Below are 21,853 nucleotides of genomic sequence, written 5' to 3'. Positions count from 1 at the left end.
ATGTAAGCCAATAATACCATGATCCACCCTCAGCCTGGCGGGTGACTCAAAATTCGAAAACCCGAAATAAACTCGTTCCGAAGTTGCTTATCCCTACGCCTCTCAGTCTAAGTTGTCTCTTTAACCTTGAAGGTAACGCCAAACTAAAAACGGCCTGCCAGTGATGCCTCAGTCCTACTACATTGATAGACCAAACGAGTGACGGCCAGTTTATTTGGTACGGATTAAGATGCAAGGATTCATTTTATGGTCTAATTTTGACTTAATTTTGTGTGGAAGGAGCAACCTAGTTTCATGAAATCAGGAAACCTATAAAAATGGCTATGATCCTCTTATTTGGCAACCCTGCCATTGTCGTCATTGGATCCCTCTCTCCTTAGTCACTACACAATAGAGTGCTACATGACAATCGTAACGTCCCAAAAATCAACGTTCCGTAAATCAATCGTCATTATTGCCTTTATATCTCAAGGAGTTGTTCCCTATATCGATTTCTGGCCATAATATTTCATATAACTGATAACTTTGCCAAATGCAAAGATACACCTCTTTACAGTATTAGTGTCTTTGGTCATCCTTTCGTGTTGAAAACGTTTAGATACATCGAGTGACATTACATCAGCTTCCTCGCTCAATAAATTTTGATATTGCCAACCTTTGAGATTTCTGCTTGAAAGATAATTCTTGCCAACCTTTGAGATTTCTGCTTGAAAGATAATTCATGCCGTTGTATTTCTTATGAAGAGCTTTATGCCTCCTGCCAACTCTCTAAGGTAGCGCAATACTCGTTAGGTTGCGTGAAAAAAAAGAGACCAATTTAGGAACACGGAAATATGAATTTGGACTTTATTCTCGTTTGTATGACAGGGGTAGCTACAATTTTTTCGACTAGTTTCTAAGCATAATTCAAGTACCCACGGGTGTTAATACTATTATCGAAAAAATGGGCCAAGGTACAACTCGTACAACTACAGGACGGGACTTTCAAAGTTTCAACCTGATTACACACTTCGTGGGGGCAATGTGGGAAATCTGAAAGTGAGAGTGATTCATAATTGGTTAGAACGGCGGGAGTTCCCACGAGTAATTTTTTTCTAAGGGATTTACAGGGACGATGCAGATATAGTTTGGCATGGAAGATCACAGCAATCGAGACAAGATAAGAGTAGTAACCAGAGTAAAGCTTAAGCCAACATTCAAATGGGACGATCCTGCTGTAATGGGTTGAGCATTCAACATGCTGCCACACGTGGTCAAATCGAAATCAGAGCCCATCACGTCCAGTAGCTTATTGAGGGCCTCAGGACTCTTGTCCAGCATCTTCTTGAAGTCATCCTCCGAGAAACAGTGCCTCATTTCCGATGCACATTCGTATAATGACTGAAAAGAAGGCGAAACAACAATTATCTATTGTTCATCTTCCGGGGAACTTTCTGCACTACCTTTTGCACAAAATTGCAAATGAGATTTATGTGAAGGGGGCGGGCTCGGGCTTCGGTTTTGCTGGTGGCCAACTCGTTTCGGGCCTCCACGATGCATTGCTGACGTCTGAAATGAAATTGAATGAGAAATGAGATGGAATCGTCGGATATCTTGCCCAATCAATATCTAAAGGATATGGGAGATCCCGTTGGTTTTTAGAACTATACCATGAGGTCCATAGCAATTTCTTTTAAGATGCAAATGATTTCAATTGCAGGGGCTTCCAATTCATTTTGAGCACAATGAATCACTTTTTAATGCAGTTTATTACAAATTACAATTACTTTCGATTTGTAATCCAATTACGACTAGTTACATTTCAATGACATTGCTTGTTGATGTCCAGGCAATTTAAAGATCATTTAGTTCTTAGAGCAAGTTTCTTAAAATAGAAATCAAAAGGTCAATGAAGGATGTTGTAATGCCGCCAAATATATGCTTTGGTTTCAAATGTAATTAATCATAACAGCAACTAAATCACAGACCTGAAACTGCACACCTTGGATGTCTAAACATAACATTTGACCCACAGAGACCAAAAGTTCAAAGAACAATGGGAGGCTCAAATACCTACTCTATGAAAGTTCACTGGTGGCTCTGCCACCCACAATGAATCTGTGCAAAATAGTTGGATGGGATGTAATTTTCTTTTTTGTCTTCCGTGCCGAAAAACGTAGGGAATATTGGCTTTAATCTTTATGTACGGAATTGCCGAGATTTATTGGGTTAGGAACCAAGACAAATACAAAATAAATATGTTATACCATCCTTTGGCTAGATTCGATGGCAACCTGAAAACTATGAGAAGAATCTCCGATAGGTTAACTTTTCTCAAAAAAGAGGCAGAGGTTACTTCACATGATAATCCAAACCATGATGTCACACTGAATGATAATTTCGACCCCAAGATTTTAAACTTGAAGATTTGTAGCCTTCATATCGAATTTTGATCAGTTTGATATTCGAAATTCATGTCTGGTCGCCGGTTTGTTGATTTTGATGCACTAAAATACCCCATTGCAATTTACTTATATTGTAGAACCCGTCTATTTTTTAAGTGGGAGGTTTCTGCAGATGACGTGGATTGCTTTTAAGTAACTGATTAGTTAAATTTCTTTTATGGCAACGCAAAATTCGAACACTAAAACGAAGACATGCAAAAGGTGCATCGTATGCTTTTTCGTTATATCATTCCTGAAATCAATTAATGGAGCAAGTTTGCCATAAAATGGAGCAGAACGAATGAAATTACTTGCTATCTTATTTCTTTTGTAGCTAGCGCTTGACAAAGCATTTCAACAAAAATATTTTGATACTTTGAACATTTGACTCATTCATGCTAACTTCATTCAACATTTTTGGCCGAAATTTTGATAAAATCAGTTAACTGCCGCGTCCAAATAAACTGTACTATTTCTCATCAAATCTAGAAGCAAGCTTATGAGAATCACACCATTAATCAGCATTTTCAAGAACCCAACAAACTGAAATAACATTTTATATTTCATAATAAGCGCTTTCGTGATGCCACGTCACTTTTCAAAATGTTTTAAAAGCTTGAAAATTCTCCAATGAAATCCGGACAAGTTGCCCTTCTGATTCCTCGAAATCTCTTGGTTGGTGACAAATTGATTGCATTTATTCTGGCTTCAAAGCCATTTCTTGGCAACAATAGAAGCAGGATCTTCATTCGTATCAATCTGGAACAATTTGTTACGTTCGAAAATTCCGATAAATCATTGCCGAAAACAATGTTCATGAACAATTTTTCGCATTAAGGTATAAGGATTAAAGAAACCTTTGGTAATGGAAAATGGCAAATTTCAACCACGTTCTTATTTAAAACCAACTACTATGTCACTTCAGGGTGTCAACATTTTCCCACGATACCGCCATTTGAGGAGCGAGTTCAAAGTTCAAGTTCTGACACCCTGATATTATTAGACTATTGCTCCATCTGTCGGTGGCAATTTCAGTATTTGATTGATAGTCTTAAGAGCACTTGATGAATGAAGCTTTAAAGGATTCATGTCCGCATTTATCATGAGATAAACGAGGGTTGAACCTACTTTTCCATGGCTTCGCCAACCTGTTGCAGATTGCACATCTCAGTGGACTTCCACGGTTTTCTTCCACTTTCCACATATTCCTTGATTATTTCGCACTTTTTATAGATCTCACCAATTTGCTGGCCATCCGTGAGCTTGATCAGAGACTCCAACTGCATATCTTTAAATAATCTGAAAGTAAACCAAAGAGATCATAAAACATTATTCACTTGCAAAAATTCAAGGTCGAACACTGATAGAACTTTGAATTACAAAATAGTTTTGAAATTATTCGTCCTTAGTAGTTGTCAATAACTATTGCGATATTGATGGAAGGCCCAAAATTCACGTTAAGTCAAAGGTAGGCTTTAATACCTTCCCAGTGGTGTTTAATTTCGTCTTCCAAGGCTTCATCGGTAGCCATGTTTTAAGGCGATTTCGTATTCCCCTTTTCTTGATGAACTACTGGGTAACTACATCGTTAGAGAATCGGTTGAGGGATCTCTATTTTCCCACTATCTCATTTGCAACCACAATGCAATTACCATCCTCACAACCACTACCACCACCACCACCACCACTACTTTCAAGGAGATGTGTGACAATATTCAAGCCTGCCAGTCATTTACTTGCAAACAAAGCCAGTTCTAATCCTTGGCACGTGATTTCCCCCGTTTTAGTTGGTTTTTCGCAATCCAACCTTATTGGCTGGATGGCGCTATTTGCAAATAGAGGCTAATTCCAAGTCGAGAAAAATGGACAGGAAGCTGTTTGTTGTGGCATTTAAACTTCCAGAGGAATAAAATTCTATCCGACAGGATATCTCGTAGACCAATCCCTCCATCTTACTTTTTAAAAGTTCAATCAATAACATTGTCACAATGATGGAATCAATCTGAGGCGAAAAAAACTCGACTCTTTCCTCACGACATGAATCTAGAATATTCTGTTTGGAACAACATCTACATGTAGTAAAGTATTCCGACCAAAACTGTATTCTAAACCAACCAAAATCAGGCTATCACACTTCATGTATTCTACGGAGAATGCTTGTGTCACACTGCCGTCATACCATAGGTGGGCGTCGTGAACCAAAGAGTAACTTCTTTGATCGGCTGCTCTTATTAAAATGCCACGAAAGTTAATCATCTTAGCGCTAGTCATTAAACAGACATGGCACATTTGTCGGAATGATAAAAGTCAGGACAAAATAGGAAACGTGATTGCAAGAAATCATTTTTGTCACATGTATCTTCATATATTCTTGAATGAATTAAGGCCTTTTCAAAATTATCATACATATACCAATAGGACTTGTTTCCGTTGACAACTTTTTAAATTGATCACTGTTCAACTTTTGACGGAAATAGCCAAACAGAACTTGAAATATTTGAAATATTTCAGAACCCAATGATTTTTGAATTCCTTCATTGTTTGATAAAATAGCCCTGTGAAATTTTAGAAGATCCAAAATAAAATTTTAAGTTTTGAGCAATGGCATGCGACATTTTGAGCTATTTTAAGATCATGCAAGAGAAGGAAAGCAGTGTTTCAATTTCGTTGCATTTTAAGATCACTATAATTTGCCTGGTCATTGAGGTACTGATCTAACGGGCAAATTTTGGTGCCTAATCCCATGAAATGGCATCATTCAATCCCATTTTGGGTCCTTTTACCACCTCTTTTCCAATGAGTCATTGACATTTTTTGGGAGGTCACTGGCTCAATTGTCAAAACTGTGCAGGTTATAATGAGCCAAAACAGGCCCCAAAAAGGTTTCACAAGGTTTCGAAAATATTATTGTAACAAAACAAAAACTGAAAGCCATTAACTAAAAGGGTAAATGACCTGAAACTAAACAGCCTTTTGCAACCTCCCAAAAACTTAAGATTTCATCATTTTTCATTGTCCCATTAACTTACTGGCATCTAATTAGACTTTATACTTATATGGATCCAAATAACTAGGTGTGCTTGATTTTTTCATCATTTTTTTTTTCAATTATCACTTTTGATAAGTGTTAAAGCAAATACGTTTGTCTCTGAGCTGGAATTCGATAACACAACATCATCTAAGCCATGTTCTTGCAAGGTAGACAAATAGTAATTTGTTCTTTAAATTTAAGTAGCTGAAATGAGGAATCATTAATTTTGGGGTAACACAAGCAAAAGCTCAATTTTTCAGAGTCCAAATTTCATCCAAACTTGCTTCATAAATTGATTTCAAATAAAACGAATGGATCTCCCAATAAAGTAAAATCAAGCAATACAACAAGTCTATCAGTCCAACGCCCATTTCTGCTTACTGAATGACGGAACGTATCTGTCAAGGGCCAACTCATTTTGATTCTCACTCTTGACGAGAGCACTGACAAGGAAGACATCTTTTTCGTACCTTCAAAAATAGCCCTCTTTGTTCCTTCAAACTCGACTTGTTCCTCAAGGAAGTACTGAATTCCTGCTTTGGACTGAGCATGACCCAAAATTGTTTCGTTGTGACAGATGATGATGATGACAACGACAACCTCAATGGACAGTCATGGCTTTTCAGAGCATCCCATCATATTTCATGGGCAACTAGAAACATGCCGACTTCAAAGACGGGCCAGGATTTCATTTTTATTCCTCCGGCTAAGTACGATGTGCCGTAGTAGACACATTCACTTGATCCTTCGACAATGGAACATTGAAGCTTGATCCACTTAATCAATCTGCAGTTGATACCCACTTGAAAGGGACACTTACCGTGTTCATCATGCGCCTCTATTGCCTCTTTTTACAATGGTACAGAAAGGCATGTTTCTAAATAAAGAGCGGATGTGTCTCAGGTTTCAGCCAAGAGATACTCGACCTTTTGAGGCACAATTAATAGTGTCACACACCGGTAATAACCAGTCCCAAACCAGTAGTCCAAGTCACGAGTAGATTGGACCAAGTCTAGAGATTCGTCATCGGGTATAATTTTTCCCTCACACCTGAAACAAGTTCTTGATGTTTTTTTTCGGAGGCTGAATGTGGGTTTTATGAGCGGTTCATGAATGCTTCTACCAAAGGTCCATCTTCTTGGAAGCGATCTCGTCTTCATTCTAAATTCATGTTTGTGCTTACTTTTTGTTGGCCAAACAGCGTGAGAGCGTGAGATGGCTCGATTGGTTGAATAAGAATGAATCCCAACCAATTTTGAAGCAGCCATGACGTTTTTGATCGAACTCTAGAGGCTGTCAAAACCAGTGCTAATCAAGTAGCTTCAGTTGAAATGAAAGGCAAAGAAGTGATTTGCGCTTCTTGCGTCATGTTTAAGACAAATACCAGCAGTGATCAAATTCGAAAGAGGATTCTCGGCCATTTGATCTTCTTTCAAGGTCCATGGGAGGCGAATCGACGTGAATGTGGTCAAGTCCCGACTGATATTCCCTCTCAATGCCAGGTTTTTCGGAGAAATCGCTCGTTTTTGTATCAGACCACACTGTGGTCGACTCGTTTCAATCGGCCTCTTTGACCTTGACCATGATTTTTTTTTTGGCTGCGTTTCTTACCTGAGCTCGTCTTGCTCGAGACATTTGGCCTTGTGCCTTCCACATCGCTCGATTTGCTCGTCCAACCGGTCGCAGACCTCGTGGAACCCGGTTCCTGCGTGAACACGGGCTTGGACCTCCCTCATGCATTGGCGATGGTTATTGTCTTCCTCGAGTTTTTCGGCCTCGGTACAATCCTCGGCCAGAGTGAAGGATAGGATGGCACTGCACAAGATTAGACCTAGGAACGGCTTCATTCTGAGGGCTGATGGAGAGGTTGGTTTTAACACACGAGATACACGAGATTCACGAAATACAATTATCGAAGGGCACTTGAAGGTTGGAACGGGTGAGTGCTCGATAACCTGATATGTCGAATGGAGCGAGGGAGTCGACAGAGCTCTGTCTGATTTGAATTTTTCTCCTGGACTGAGGGACATCCAAGTTGTGAACGAGCACCATTGCTGCTCACATACATGCTCACACCCAAGTTGGTGTTCTGGTTGTTCGAGTTGGTCATTTGCTGTACCGGTATAGGTATGCTGCAGTTATGATTAATCAAATTGCAAACTCATTGATGTGGACAAAGAGTAAATTTGGGGACTAAAGAGAAAAACTAATTTTGGTCATTAATGACTCTAAGGAGGAGTAAAATGATATGGATTTAATGAGTGATATAGTTATAAATGTACTAGGCTAAGACACTTGTTTTTCTATTTAATGGACTTTCTTTCAGTTATGTGTTTGTGGTCACTTTGTTGAATATTTTGTATCGCTCTCTAGGTTCATTTAGCTATTCCCTCACCTTGAACAACTAATAGGGTAATAGAAAGTTTTAAAAAAGATCAGAAACACAAACGCATTTTTTCTAGTTTTTAGTTTTCTAGCTTTTTCAAAATATTGAGCAACATATATCTTATCAATATTCAATTATAATTCATCTACTTATTTAGAAACACCAGATTCCATGCATTCAATTATTTTCAAGTTTCCAACAACACAACCTAGCGCCCTCTAGCGAGATAGATCAAAGATGCCTAGCAACTGGTACTACACTGGTGCTGTGCTCAACTCTGGTCGTGTCAAAACAATGTTGTTCTAAGGGAGTGTATGTGGCAGGAGTACAGTAGCCGAGATGTCGACGATGCCTGTGGAAAAGATTGCGCAAGGAACGAGCAAGGAGAGGTTCCTTCGTTCCCTCGTTCCTTCGTTTCTCGTTCAGTTCGTTCGTGCAGCAATGACGTGCGCCTCTCGTATGCCCTCTAAGTACCACGCACAGTGTTTGAAATCGGTAGGTATATGTACCTACAGACATGCGCCATGCTTTGCACTCGAATCCTTGGCGTGAGCCAATGTCAGGGCGGTAGTTGGCCAACTTGAACTTGAACTCACATTAGCACACCATTCTCAACGGGAAGGAAGGAACGAAGGAAGGACTCAGGGACCGAAAAGCTGAGCAGCTAAAGGCGAAGGAGACCCGATGCCAATCACTACCAAGAACCTTGTCAAGCATGACTTGGAATCTTGGATCAAATTCTTGACGACCCAAAGAAGACAAGTGGGCCACACATTGGCCAAAATTAGCCTTGCACTTGTCCAATAAACATGGTGCAAACAACATTCAAGCGCGTTTCAAAGAGGAACAAAGTTGCAATGGATAGGTAATGAAGTGAAGTCAATCTCTTGTCGGTGCCCTTCCAAATGCAACGTTCTCAATAACACAGATTGTCTGGCAAATTGCAATGAGACAAGCCTCTTATGATGGAATTGTGTTTGGAAATGACAAGACTAGACATGAAACGATAAATAGAAATAGATTGCCAATAGACAATAAGATAAAAATTCGCAAAGCTCTGTTCTAATCAATGTTTGCCATTGTTCTGGCTGGAACTACAGGTGAAATTTTAAGAATGTGATTTAATTTCGTAGCTGGAATCTCTAATGTGCATTTGCAAAATCCATGTGGTACTTTGCACTTGCTCCGTTGAGAGATATGTTTAATTGTGATACCATTAAAGTTTAAATAGTAATTGATGTAAATGCTAGAAGGAACATGTCCAGGGAAATGTTATTTTTCAACATTCAATATATGTTTGATCTAGAGCCACACAAACACAAGCAAAGGCTCTGATAAAAGCTGTGAAAGACAGTTTTGTAAGAAAGAAAAAACTGAAGGGACTCTGTAAGCCTACTTTTGCACTTTGAGAAAAAAGGTCCATCTACTTTTTTTCGGCGGTAGATAGCTCAAGTAGGTACATATAGCATGAAAAGAGCTGACTTTGTAACGAATGGTACCCATATTTGCTTATCTATTCCTTATAATTACCTCAACTAATAAACTAATAATTATTCAAACCAACTTTCAAAATAATTGATTAAAAAAATCTCGCTTTGTAACGAATATTTGCTTGTCTGTCTCTCTAAGGTGCTCATTTTGAAAATGCATTGCCGTTATTGCCAAGAAATTGACTCGAAATGCTCGGACACAAAGATTTCATTCGTTAAATTATCGAAAAAAAAAATGTCAACCAAATAAAAAACAACCACGACTAGTGAGTTGTGCAAAATTTTGGAATTAAATTGAATCTTACAATGAGGACTCAAAGAAGTGGGGCAATTTTTTGTCTTCCGTCAGAGTTACAAAGAAAGGACAATACAACGAAAAATGCGTTGTTTTCAAACAATGCCTTTGAAGCAATCACTCAAAAAAACATTTTTGAATTGATAGCCTTAAAGTACTTTTGTTGATGGAATGTATACAATTGCGTAAATTTGCAAAATAAGTTCAGTCATAGTAGAAGGTAAGTGAACCATAAAAGTTTTCGAGGCCTGCTTTTTGGTGTCTTTCATCAATTCCACTACGAGTCAAAATGATCAATTCTGGTTCTCCATCGATATTTTTCTTTCTTCTCTGAAGCGGTTGTAGACAAATGCAAATGACAATCGAACTTGAAAATTGAAACAGGTTATTCCACAACGTTTTGACAAAGCATGGCTTACGTTACTGAAGTGGCTAAATGCGACATCAGTCGAAGACTTTTTGGAATTGAATTGGGCTCATCCATGCGGTAGAGGCTTTTCTCTCATGAAAAACGGTTTCTATGGGTATGATCTTTGATCTCGTCAACGCATTGGAAGCCAAAGGATAGTGCTGGAAATTGCATTTACTTATGTACATTTCTCTCTATGCACTAACAATTGCTCAGTCACCAACGAATAGAAGATACGTTTCCACACGCCAAATCTAACGTGGTAAATTTCTAATTAGAATTTGAATTAGAACTTGAATCATTAAAAAAGAATTGTTTTTCAGATTCCATGGACATTTCTCTCTTCATATTAAATGTTTTCAAATCTTATTTTCACGTAGTCAACCTGCTCGTTCACCACCTTATTTTGAAAGAAACTCGGGCTAATCTGCAAGCTTGATAGAACGTAAGTGGAAAGTTGTCCCTATCAATGGTTTTTTTTTATTGTCACTCTTGGCCATGTCATGGCGTAAAAATAATTACAAATTCGGTTTATAAGCACTACACAAGCATTGTTAATATATAAAAGTAGAATGTCAAAACGGTAAAAGCAATAAAATTATTGACTAGAAAGTGATATCAAAGTAAGTAGAACTAGTATTGTTCAATGCATGGTCATGAAAACGGATAGGAAGGCCATGTCTATTGAGTAAATAGATATTCCTAGCGTCTACTTAAGGCCTTTTTTACCAACAGATACGTAAACGAAATTGGAATGCATTCGTGTTCGCTCTCAAGTTTGCCTCTCTTTCAACAAAGCTGATGACCAAAAATGAGTTCTCGTTTCTACGAAAAGTAAATGGAAGACGGAAAAGGTGCTCTTCAATCCATTTTTTTCAATCGTCTGTTTTCAGAATCAAACCTTTGCTTTGTCAGTACATGTAAAAATCAAATGAGTGTTCAAGTATATTTGGAAATAAGAAGCAACTATTTCAGATTGGTACACACTGTGGTAACCCACTGCTCCAATTGGACCAAGCTCTCCTTGGAACCTTCCACAATTTTTTGCTCAAAAGTTCCTGCAGGCTCATCTGACAAGATCTCCAATCCTTTTCGTAAATACGACAGTCCATCCTGAAATATAAGAAACCTCAACATGAAGCTTTACATTTGGCAAGTAAAACTAGTCTATGACTTTTATGGACCACACCTAAAATCTAATTTCACAATGTTTTACCCCCAAAAGATCATTTTTGGGAGCAATTGTTTTGAAGAAACGTGCCGTTTTGGGGGAGTGACTCCAAGAATTTTAGAATCTACCTCAACTGATGTTTAAAATTTCTTCCCAACTTTTCAAAATCATACAAAAAGGCTCAATTTAGCAAGGTCAGCGCATTGCTAAGGCAATTAGACTATCAGTGGATCTCTCGCCAGCCTCTCTGATTGTATATTTCAAGATGTCATATTAATCATCCTTAATACAAGCCTTTCCTAAAAACAGAAGTGCGTGTGTGTCTGAACTTTTAAATGACAAATTGATAATCCAATGTTCGGATAACACAGAGTAAACAATAACATTGCATTTTAACGTCTAGATGCTGATTGAATTATTTTGTTTCAAGTTTTACTCTCTTCGTCATGGATAATTATGCAATTTTTGGCCCAAATCTCACCAATTCAAAATCGAGGCTCTAATGATTACCTTCAGGTTCTTTTTTATCTCCTTTGGATCAGTTCCTGGATTTGGACCACGTTCCAACGCTCTGTTGGCCAGCATCACCAAAGGCAAGTGCAGCTCGTACATCATCATCCCTAATTCATGATCGAACAAAACTCATTATCCTCAGCATTTTTTGTTCCATTGAACCTTCAACTAAACCTCGTTTTCGTGTCCGTCCAGGCATGATTTGATCCAAGACTTGAAGAACCTCTCGACAAAGATCCCGTTTACGCTTGAATTGTTCGTCAGTCAGCTGATGTGCCTCATACCCGGTCATACGGCCGTACATTTTGGCCAAAACGTATTTTCGGTCGGTCAGAATGACATGGTTCGGGTGAAGAATGTTGGCGTACTTCTTAATAAAGGCCTCAAATTTTGGGATGGTGGCTCCACTGGGATTGGATTCTGACGGATCCAAACTCTCTGCTTGACCTTTGGCGGCTGTAACGTGAAAAGCGATTCTTGATACACATATGGATTATACCATGTTGTGTATTAAACTGGTTTTAACATTTCAGAGACGATTTTGTTTGATGTTGGGTGTCTTGTTTATTGAGCCTTTTATGTGTTTGTTGCAGATAAATTCCTTTCAAACTATGTTGACCCTTGTTTCTCGATTAAATTTGAAAGATATATATGAACATTATCAATAGACCTCGGTAAGAAGGAAGGAAAAAACAAGCAAAAACGGTAACTTAAAGGTAGAACATTTTACCAAAAAAGTGAGGAGAAAGGTACCAAAATCAGCCATAAGAAGGTAAAAAATGCAAATTTGGCGAAAAAAAGTAAAAAACTAGATGTGAGCTTGTCAAAAAGGTAAAGGAAAATATATTTATTTATTTCATTTGTTTTTGACAGCATTAAAAAAAAGAACTAAGTGTTTCAGCGAGAGAAATATCACTAACATATCATTATAATTGAGATATTTTTTGTAAGACGAAGACGTTGCTCTGAAACCACTTTCTACGTCAGAGCTTATTAGGGAGCTAAACTAGGTGACATTTTTGCTGCTCATCATACGTTGCCTTCTTGGCGCTGGTTTTTTTCAATTCCCGCGGAATTTATTTCGTGCGCTTTGTTTTGCTTGAGTCGGAAATAGAACTAAACATGGAAGCAAGGTGTCATACTAGCGTTTGTTAATGAAGGTTGAAGTTTAAATTGATTTAGATCTAGTGTGCAATGACCATTTTTTGAGGTTGTTCAAAAATATTGGTTGCATCTATAACCATTGTCCAAGTTTGTTTCCTGCTTTTGCATGTAAAAGAACCATTTAAAGGAAAAAAAGTGTCAAAAAAGGTGCAAAAGAGGGATTTTTCCCCCAAAACGACAATTTATGTAATTTGATCAAAATTTGGCTGCACAAGGTAAAAACCAAGGGTTTTAAGTTTCTACCTTCTTTTCCTAAGTCTAATGATCAATCACAACGGGTTTTTGGCCCTTCACATTGCAAAAATATCCTACGTGTCATGGTACAAATAGAGAAAGAAAGTGGCGTTAGTGGTCAACATACTCCGGTAAATCCAGGTTGCTCAAGTTCTCACTTAATTCACCTTGGTAAATGTTTCGAATTTGGATTGTGCCCATTTCCTGTGGACAATCCTGGTTCTCACACACCCACTTGGCCTCGATTTCGTGAACATCGCTGCTTATCACATTGCCTTTGCCACATTTTCTGCATTTAAGGGCACTCGCATATGTTCCTAGTTCAGTGGGATCGGAACACCGCGGGCATTGGCAGCTGAAGAACTTTCCAACCTATAAAAAAATAGACATAGCCTTAGATTTTAAAGTGAATAGAGTAATAAAGAAAATGGGATCGTCACCTGAAGCAGTGCTTGCCTTTGAAGGAGGGGATCAAAGGGCTCAGTGTAGGAATGGGTGATGTCCTCACCCTTATTGATGTGAGTCAGGGATCTCATCGTCATAACGTAGCCGGACTTTCTAGGTTGAGTGAGGAATGGTTGAAAAGTTTAGCCGGGGAAAAGTCTACGTGAACAATTTTAAAATGACGTTTTGTGGGAAAAATTCTTAATGCAAGAGGATTTAAGAGCACTAAAAGCTTTAAAGTTGGCAGAGCTGTGTCAATTGCTTCCTAAATGTCTTTGATCACAATTGAAATTCGATTAGGTCGAAATGTAACTCATGATAATTACACTTAATTCCGTTTCAAACCTCGAACGACAATTACATGACAGTTACTTAGTTATAAAAGGGTACACTTAAAAAAAACAATCAACCAAATTTGCTAAGTTAAATGGAATGTACTTCTAGGGGTGCACATTGAAAAAGATGAAATCACAATTTTTGGGAATTAAATTTTGGTTAAAACAAAAAGGTTGCTATTCAGTGAAGCAAATTCTTGTGTGTTCTGCATTGATATAGAAGTATAAAAATTGGATCATTTTATGAAGCCCACTTTTGATACAATTTACACTTTAACACCGAAAGACCAATATTCTAAACGTTTATTTCACAGTGCTTAAGATATGTAATATACATATGTAAATAGCGTTACAACCTAGCATCACTTTGGCTCAACTTAAAAATTTAACTTAAAAAAAACTATCTGGTTTGATTTTTTTGCCTGTTACTTGAAAGTATTTTTAAAGCATTTCAAAAACAACAAAATTCATTGGCACGCGATCAAATATTTTAAAATTTTCTGAAATATATATCGCCATTTTTTAATTTAATAGTATTACGAAATTTCGCCCTTAAAAGTATTTTTTTAAACATTTTCAAATCAATACAATTTGTATAGCTCCCGTTCATCACCCTCTGGAGGCCCAGTGATGGTACAAATAAAGTGGAATGAGCTTCTGGGACATTGGTACAGAGCGTGGTCAGGCCTCAGAGCTTTTCATTGCTTTAAATTCAACTGATTCATCAATCAGAAGGTCCACAAGTTCACCATCGCTGTAAATTTCTAACCTTTTGAATGCACCTGGAATTGGTATGGTCTAAAATATATCCCTGTATGGAAGAAAATCTTGTTTCCTCGAGGTGTAGTAGGATTTGAAGATGTTACGGACATATATGCGAAAAGACTGAACTATAACGTTCATTATTAACATTTAAGAATCCAATTTCTATCAATGAACTTCCATTTGTTTGTTTGGTGTATTTTTTGATTATTTCATTAGAAAAAAATGTTTGCAATTTTGCGTTTTCAGCAGTACCTTGCCATACACCGTTAAAATTGAATTTTGCTTCAATGTCTCATCTCGAATCAAAATGATTAATAACAAAGGTTTTACGTTAAAAGACGATGAATATGTAAAAGTTTTTCAAAAGTTTGTGCATTAAAACTAGAGATGTCCTTGAATAATCGATTGTGATTAATCACTAAAATATCTCAATTGTCTTGGCTCAAAATTAAATCAATTACAGTAAAACGGCTTTCTTTAGTTACGATTTGACCGCTCAGCAACGTTTAAACGATTTTTAAGAGGGCAACTGAGTGATTTTCAAAATAGTGATCCTGGAAAGAAATGTAATTTAATCGATCAAAAATATTTCCTAAGGTTTAGACAAATCAATTGTAACAATAGAAAATTCAAAAGCGACAGAACTAATCCAATGATAGCTCTTTGTGACCTAAAAAAAATTACGCATATTTCTCATGTTAAGGAGGATATGCATTTTGTCAAATGTAATGGTGGATGACCTTCTTGTTTAAGATGACCTACAACTACATTTTAATCCTTTAACAAAGAACCATTAAGGTCTATTAATCGCCTAACATGAAAAATGTCTATTCATCGCAATCCAATGAGGCAATGATAAACTTGGTGGATAGTTTAAGCAATTTCCTTTTGAATCAGGATAAACTTCGAAAAAAATATGTTGTGTTCACGTCGAATAGAAATTACAGAAGTTCGACAGTTCGGATGTGTAAAAGAGCTGAACCGAAGCATTGGGAGGTCAGTGTAACCCTCTCGAATTTCTACTTGACTTACGAACACCATTTTTTGTCGGAGTCCAATAATAAACAATGTAAAAGAAGAATACATATAGAAATAGAATATATTTTTAACTTTCAATCATTAAGGAGATATTGGTTCAAAAGAAAAGCGTTTATAACATTTGATTGAAATTGATCAAGCTTGTTAACAGACAAAATGAAATGGTAATTGGTTGATGAGCGAGTAACAAAAGATGGAACAATTGTGCCGATGTGGAGAAATGAGCTGACGTTATCAGTAGGGAGGGGCAAAAAGTGCAAAAAAAGGTATTCAGAGACAAACGTGTGCAAAACAAGACCTGTGAGTGTAAATGAAATAAAAAAAATAACAGCCGTTTTGTATATTGCCGCACACACTAGGATCAATTTGAAAAACATTTTGTTAAAATACCAAGTTTTGACAAATTTTGGAACAATATTGACAAATTGGTTTTGACTGATCAAGATTTGGTTACCGTATATCATTTTTTTATTTGCTGAAGCATTAGATCAGGACCAATAAAGTAATGGATATTTTCTTGGCTGCTCAACTATCTGAACATCTCCTAACTTTTCTCTTTGAAGTTGAAACCAGTGATTTTCCCAACCTTTAGTTTGACAGTTGAATGGCAGTCAAGCAAAAAAAATACAAATCATTATTATTACTATTATTTCTACTTCCGCAACAGCTATACTTAGAAAAAGGAGGATTCGTGGCATAGTGGTTAGCGCAGTCTCCTAACTTGAGAGAGGTCCTCGGTTCTATTCTCCTCCCTGAGCCTTCTCAAAGGAAATTTTTAGACACTTAACTACGCCTGCAGAAGGAGAACCAATCTATTATAGACTAGAAAAACGCCTATCGGAATTACAGGGTTGCTACAAAGCTCGCCGGCGATAATTTTTAGGACTTTTAAATCCACCGTGGCTCAAATTGGCAAGTTGGATTGGCCCCCAAATTTTGGAGGAAAAGCGCTCCTAAAGATCATATAAAAATGTAGAGGCACTCGAAAGAGGATTAAAGGCTGCCTGGGAAATATCACCATTAAAGTTGTGTGTGCCACAGTGAATAGAGTTTCAAAACGTATCAGTCAAATTGTCCGTGCAAAGGGAGGTCAAATGAATAATTTTGCAAACCAGAAAAGTTAATGGCTGTTCTAACATCACCATAAAAAGTTTGATGCATGCATCTCACATTTTTTTAAAACCATTTGCATTTCTAATTGACGGCGTACTTTGTGGTAGCATAGTTTGCCACAGTGAATGGAGTTTCAAAATGTATCAGTCAAATTGTTCGTGCAAAAGGAGGCCAAATGTTAAATTTTAGTAATAAGAAAGGTTGGCAGTTCAAACATCATCATAAAAAAAGTTCAATGAATGCATCTCATATGGTTTTATAATTATTTGTATCTCTAAGTGCCGGCGTACTTTGTGGCAGCCCTGTAGATACGGACGATACGGAGTTTTCCTGGCAAAGTAAGGTTCACCTCTCTGAACCTAATAATACAAAAAACAAATACATTTCACCTCACAACCACATTATTATATTCACTTGTTTCGTCAATCATGGTGTGGCTTTCTACTAGGCAGCTGGTGATGCATTTTTTACAACAGAACATTATGATGTCGTGGTGGAACTACTAAATGTCTTTCCCACCAAACTCCTTCATAAAGGAGATGGACAGATCAAGTTTCAGAAGAAGAAGAAAAAAATTGAGGTCAAGAGTTTAGAAGTCAAGGGCACGTGCATCTACCAGTATGTAGATTATAAGATTGCAAACAGAATTTGAATTAAAAAAAAACTCATTATTTTGGTGGCAACTAATGATTACTAATCTAGGCAAAAGGTGCAAATGTGTCAAAAAATTGACAAAAAATCATTTTACCCATTTTGCCCCTCCCTAGTCACAACAGAGCTATAGCTACAATGACCCGATTGGTGGGGTTTGTGTCCGATTTAGACCTCTTATTGGGTGCGTCATTTTTAACGAATTTTACAGCTATCATCTAACATCAAGGCCAAGCAATTGTCAGGCTTCAATGTCCATAAGCAACACCCCTTCAAGACCATGACAAACGCCTGGACAATATACCTGTCAACTAAAGGGAACAGCTTACGTTTGAAAAATCATGATAATGGCTCAGTGACCCTATGATTTCAAGACAACAAAAAGTCCTGGTTGTACCCACATGGACGTCAGAGAATGATACTCAGTCAAGAAAAGAAAAGACTTTTTTCTGTGCAAGCGAAACCAAGTATGTACTTCAAAGCTACATTTTCTACTGCTTAAAGTGAGCAGTTTCAGGGTCCGATCTCTAGTAAATAATAACAATTGCAATTATAAAAACCATGAACCTGAGACAATAATTACATCGCTGATCTATAATTTGATTGGTTATTGAACAAAGTTGATTTTGATATTTTCATTCTTACATTATTCATTGAAATCGAAGATCGAAGATCGAATCTTAATCTATGACAAAGTAAAGGCACAAAGAAAAAACAACAAATATTAGAGCTTCGGTTCTTGATATGATGAAAGAAAAATTTGTCAGTCCGTACTTTAGGGTATGAATCAGGCTTTTGTTAAGCGATCTAGTATGTAATAAAATTTATGATTTTTTATTAATTGAATCGCCATTTTAACATTTTACAAAATGTTTACCTTGATGAGTTTTCAGGTCATTTCTTTGATCAAAGTAGAGATCAAACTGTTATAAAGGTTATTAAATTAACATCCGATATTCAATCGTTTAACAACGCTCTGATTCATATCCTAATGCAATATTCGTCAAGAATCTGATCATTTTTTGAAGTCATTGCTTTTTTCAAAAGAGCGCTATAGATGGCATTCGTCAAGGAAGTAAATCAAACCAACCACGCCCTTTTCCATTCATCAAAACCATATGGTTGGCGCATATTTTCTGACGCTTTACCTTGAAGAAAAATCATGGGTGCAATTAGCCACACATGAATGACTGGGCATGGAGGCCAAGCCAAACAGGGCCTGAATGGAGGCCTCTGGAGCTGTTTCGACTTCCACACTTCGATCCTCGATCGACACCTCAAATGTGTTCACCAGAAAAATCCCCAGGATGATTTCCAAGGTTTCCACATCCTTCTCTTCCAAAATCATGGCTGCCTAAGAGATATTTAGGTCTCTGTCATGACAAGATCCATCAACATCTGAAGCTAATCCATCATGACCAACCTTCACATGATCAATAATGACGTTCGTCTTTTGTCTCCAATAATGCGAACGTTTCCTCTTCTCGTGATGTGACATGTGACTCCAGAGCAGGTCCCATTTCTCCGGGTGCTTCTTTCTCAAGAGCAATCCACGGATGACCGAGACAATCCCATAAATAGGCGTTTCATCATCGAACTTGATCTCCTGAGATCGGACCCGAAATCCTCGTTCTTGGAAGACTTGGCACTCGTATTCGGCATGCTCGGGAATGTCTTGACATTGGCGAGAACACATTGGGAAATGGCAACGGTCACAGGTCAGACCATGGCTTTTGATCCGTTTGTAGCAACCCAGGCAGATCGGTTTGGTGGCATCCGTGGGACCAAATGTGATTGGAGACTCCTTGAAGATGATTTCGCCCGGCTTGATGTCTCGAGCAGCAACCATATGTCTGAAAACGAAGGCCAAGTATCGGAGTAATTACTGGGTGGGACAGGAACTTCATATAAAGACGGATCTGCTGTCGACAAAGGGTAATTTTTCAGGCTTGAAATACCTGTCGTTAGTTAAACTTCACACCTCTCAGGACAGTGTAAATTAATTAACGGAAAACCACACTTATCCACAATTAAGTAGTATACGGTCGAGTTGGAATGCTAACGTCTGTGATTAAGCCCATTTGGATGACTAATCGTTGCTTGAAACGGTTCGAATGTGTTGCCTTTGGCTTTCGGTGGACACGATTGCTAATTGATTGGTGCTGGATTGGAACCGATTTTTAGTCATGTCAGGATGTGAAATGAAAGTCGAATTATGGTTGATTTGCGGCCTACTCTACTAGGCCTCGAGGGTTATGTATGCCTAATATGCATGACCATGCCGTGCTTCACTTGAGAGGAAATGATTTAATGAACTCATTGTGGCCACATAAAAGGAAGCCACAAATTGCCTGCAGCCCCGAGAGACTCCCGTGTTCCTTGTCACATAAATCAAAGACTTTTAAAGCTGAACAGGCCAGATATAGTATGGACTGAAAGACTACCGTATGTCCAAGAATGCAATATTTGTAGGTGTAAGATGGATAACATTGGTTTCTGCCAAATTGAAGCCTAAGCCAACAACGAGATAATATGTAGAATGACTGTGATGAAAATTGGTATTTGCCATCGAAAATATTTCCCAGAAAGAGATAATGTAGTATGTTCGTAAGTACATCTTCAAGCACGTTTGTGTAATTAGGGATGGAGTGGTCCTCCGTGATTTTGTGAACAGAAACAGATATCGCAATCCGATCTGAATAGTGTAGCTCAAGGAATCTTTAAACCATGATTTTATACCACCTTTGACTCAATTTGAAATCATGCCACATTTTGATGAAGAGAAGGAAGAAAATCCAACTTCAAGCGATCCAAATTTCAATATGCATTTGCTATAACTTTTGACAAACGATCACCTAAAATGTGGCAAATTTTCTCCTCCTTGGGATTTTATTGTACGTAAGACGCTGTAAATTGCTGCATATTAGTGTGTAAACAAAGAAATTCAACCAGTTGTTGACAATCGCAATATTTAACCAACAAAGCCGTCTCTACAATCATATTTAGTTCTAAACTATACAATAACACCCACGAAGTTAAAACCAGTGGAGCAAAAAAGCAATTAGTCGAATAGAATTTAATAAAGTAGATAAATCTTCAGCCCATCAGATGTCTTCTGTACTGATTCAGCAACACACGCACTTTGCCAGCAATCAGTCAGAAAAATATCAACGTACCGTCCGACAATGTCATCGTAAACAATTTTGTAGGGTCGTTTCTCATTTGAGGGCCCTTGGTGTTCATCGCGAATCAAATACTTCTTCACCTCTTCATCCAAAGGTGTGGCTTTTGTTTGGTGATCCATGCCCTAAGGTCACCATTAGATGTTATTGGGGAGGGCCAATATCCGGATCAGAATCAATGTTATCACTTACCACTTTCATTTTGCAGATCTGCAACTTCCTCACTGTCGAAAAAATGTGCTTCGGCTAATTTCATGGAGAGCATAATGTCAACCTATGACCCAAGAAATTGGAAAGTCAATTTACTTTCCAATAAACAGGAAATGTTGACGATTCAAAACTGTTCTTTATTTCAAGGTTTTTGTTGTGCCTACCTCAATGATTTACCTCGTTTAAAATGGATTCCTAAGTAGGGCCTCTGGCAAAAAAGCAAAGCTAAATAAAAAGATAACTTCCTGAGCCCCTGATGCCTTTCTTTGTCCCACTTTTTGGACTTTTTTCAAAGAGTTTTCCACTTGGCCGAGTGCCAACTTCAGACTGGGACGAGATGACAGTTCGTGAGCGACTTGAAATATTATGGCGATCATATTATTTTATCCATTTCTGAACTCAACGGGGAATAATCTACTCGGAATTTTGCTCACGTTACCGAACAGGTTCCGGCTTGTATTTCACGGTCTGGCCCAAAGTGAAAGAAATCCCCCTTGAAATTTGATGATGTTGTCAAAATTTTGCCCTAGATAAGGTTTGAACTCAGTCGTTATTTTTCAAATAAACACGCATCCATCATTATCGTTTAGATTCAGGACAGATATTCAAAATGCAACTTAATTGAGCGTCAAGTCCCTCATGATGTGCTTTTAAGTATGTTTTCCTTGTTACGCGCTGCCACCTTGGCATTTATTGTAAAAGTTTAGTTAAGACATCCTTCTTTATTGTGACGAGCTCGATCTGATATGCAAATGTTGGACAATGAAAACAAACACTTCAAGTAGTGGCATTGACATGAAAGCAAAAAAGGTTAAACTCGAGACAGGACCTCTCAATCCATGGAGTCGGGGCAAGAAAACATGCGAATTTTAGACCGTACTAAAAAAATTCACGACTATAAACAACAGATGCAATTATTTATAAGACGAAAGCATGCCCCTGTTATATTGATCAGTAATTAATGAAGCAATGGCGAAACCCTTATCAAGTAAAAGCTGA

The 21,853-nt window shown here is 37.8% G+C and overlaps 2 protein-coding genes across 2 annotated transcripts; both read right to left on the bottom strand.

Moving 5' to 3' along the window:
- Positions 1-816: 816 nt before the first annotated feature.
- LOC131881115 (uncharacterized) lies at positions 817-7,570 on the bottom strand. Its single transcript, XM_059227885.1, has 4 exons — positions 7,066-7,570; positions 3,552-3,722; positions 1,443-1,548; positions 817-1,380 (listed from the first exon to the last, which is right to left on the bottom strand). Exons 1-4 carry the CDS (start codon positions 7,482-7,484, stop codon positions 1,141-1,143), a joined length of 936 nt encoding a protein of 311 aa, XP_059083868.1. The 5' UTR covers positions 7,485-7,570; the 3' UTR covers positions 817-1,140.
- A 3,385-nt stretch (positions 7,571-10,955) lies between these two features.
- On the bottom strand, positions 10,956-21,418 carry LOC131881112 (SET domain-containing protein SmydA-8-like). The gene is made up of 9 exons (XM_059227881.1): positions 20,837-21,418; positions 20,639-20,769; positions 18,886-19,315; positions 18,611-18,816; positions 13,557-13,674; positions 13,284-13,488; positions 11,893-12,174; positions 11,716-11,825; positions 10,956-11,147 (listed from the first exon to the last, which is right to left on the bottom strand). The coding sequence occupies exons 1-9, from the start codon at positions 20,843-20,845 to the stop codon at positions 11,001-11,003; spliced, it is 1,638 nt and encodes a 545-aa protein (XP_059083864.1). The 5' UTR covers positions 20,846-21,418; the 3' UTR covers positions 10,956-11,000.
- Between the last annotated feature and the right edge of the window lie 435 nt (positions 21,419-21,853).

Source organism: Tigriopus californicus, chromosome 5 (assembly GCF_007210705.1).
Source record: "Tigriopus californicus strain San Diego chromosome 5, Tcal_SD_v2.1, whole genome shotgun sequence".
NCBI classification, from domain to species: domain Eukaryota; kingdom Metazoa; phylum Arthropoda; class Copepoda; order Harpacticoida; family Harpacticidae; genus Tigriopus; species Tigriopus californicus.
The sequence above is the reverse complement of the archived record's forward strand: the minus strand, read 5'-3'. Positions and strand labels throughout refer to the sequence as shown.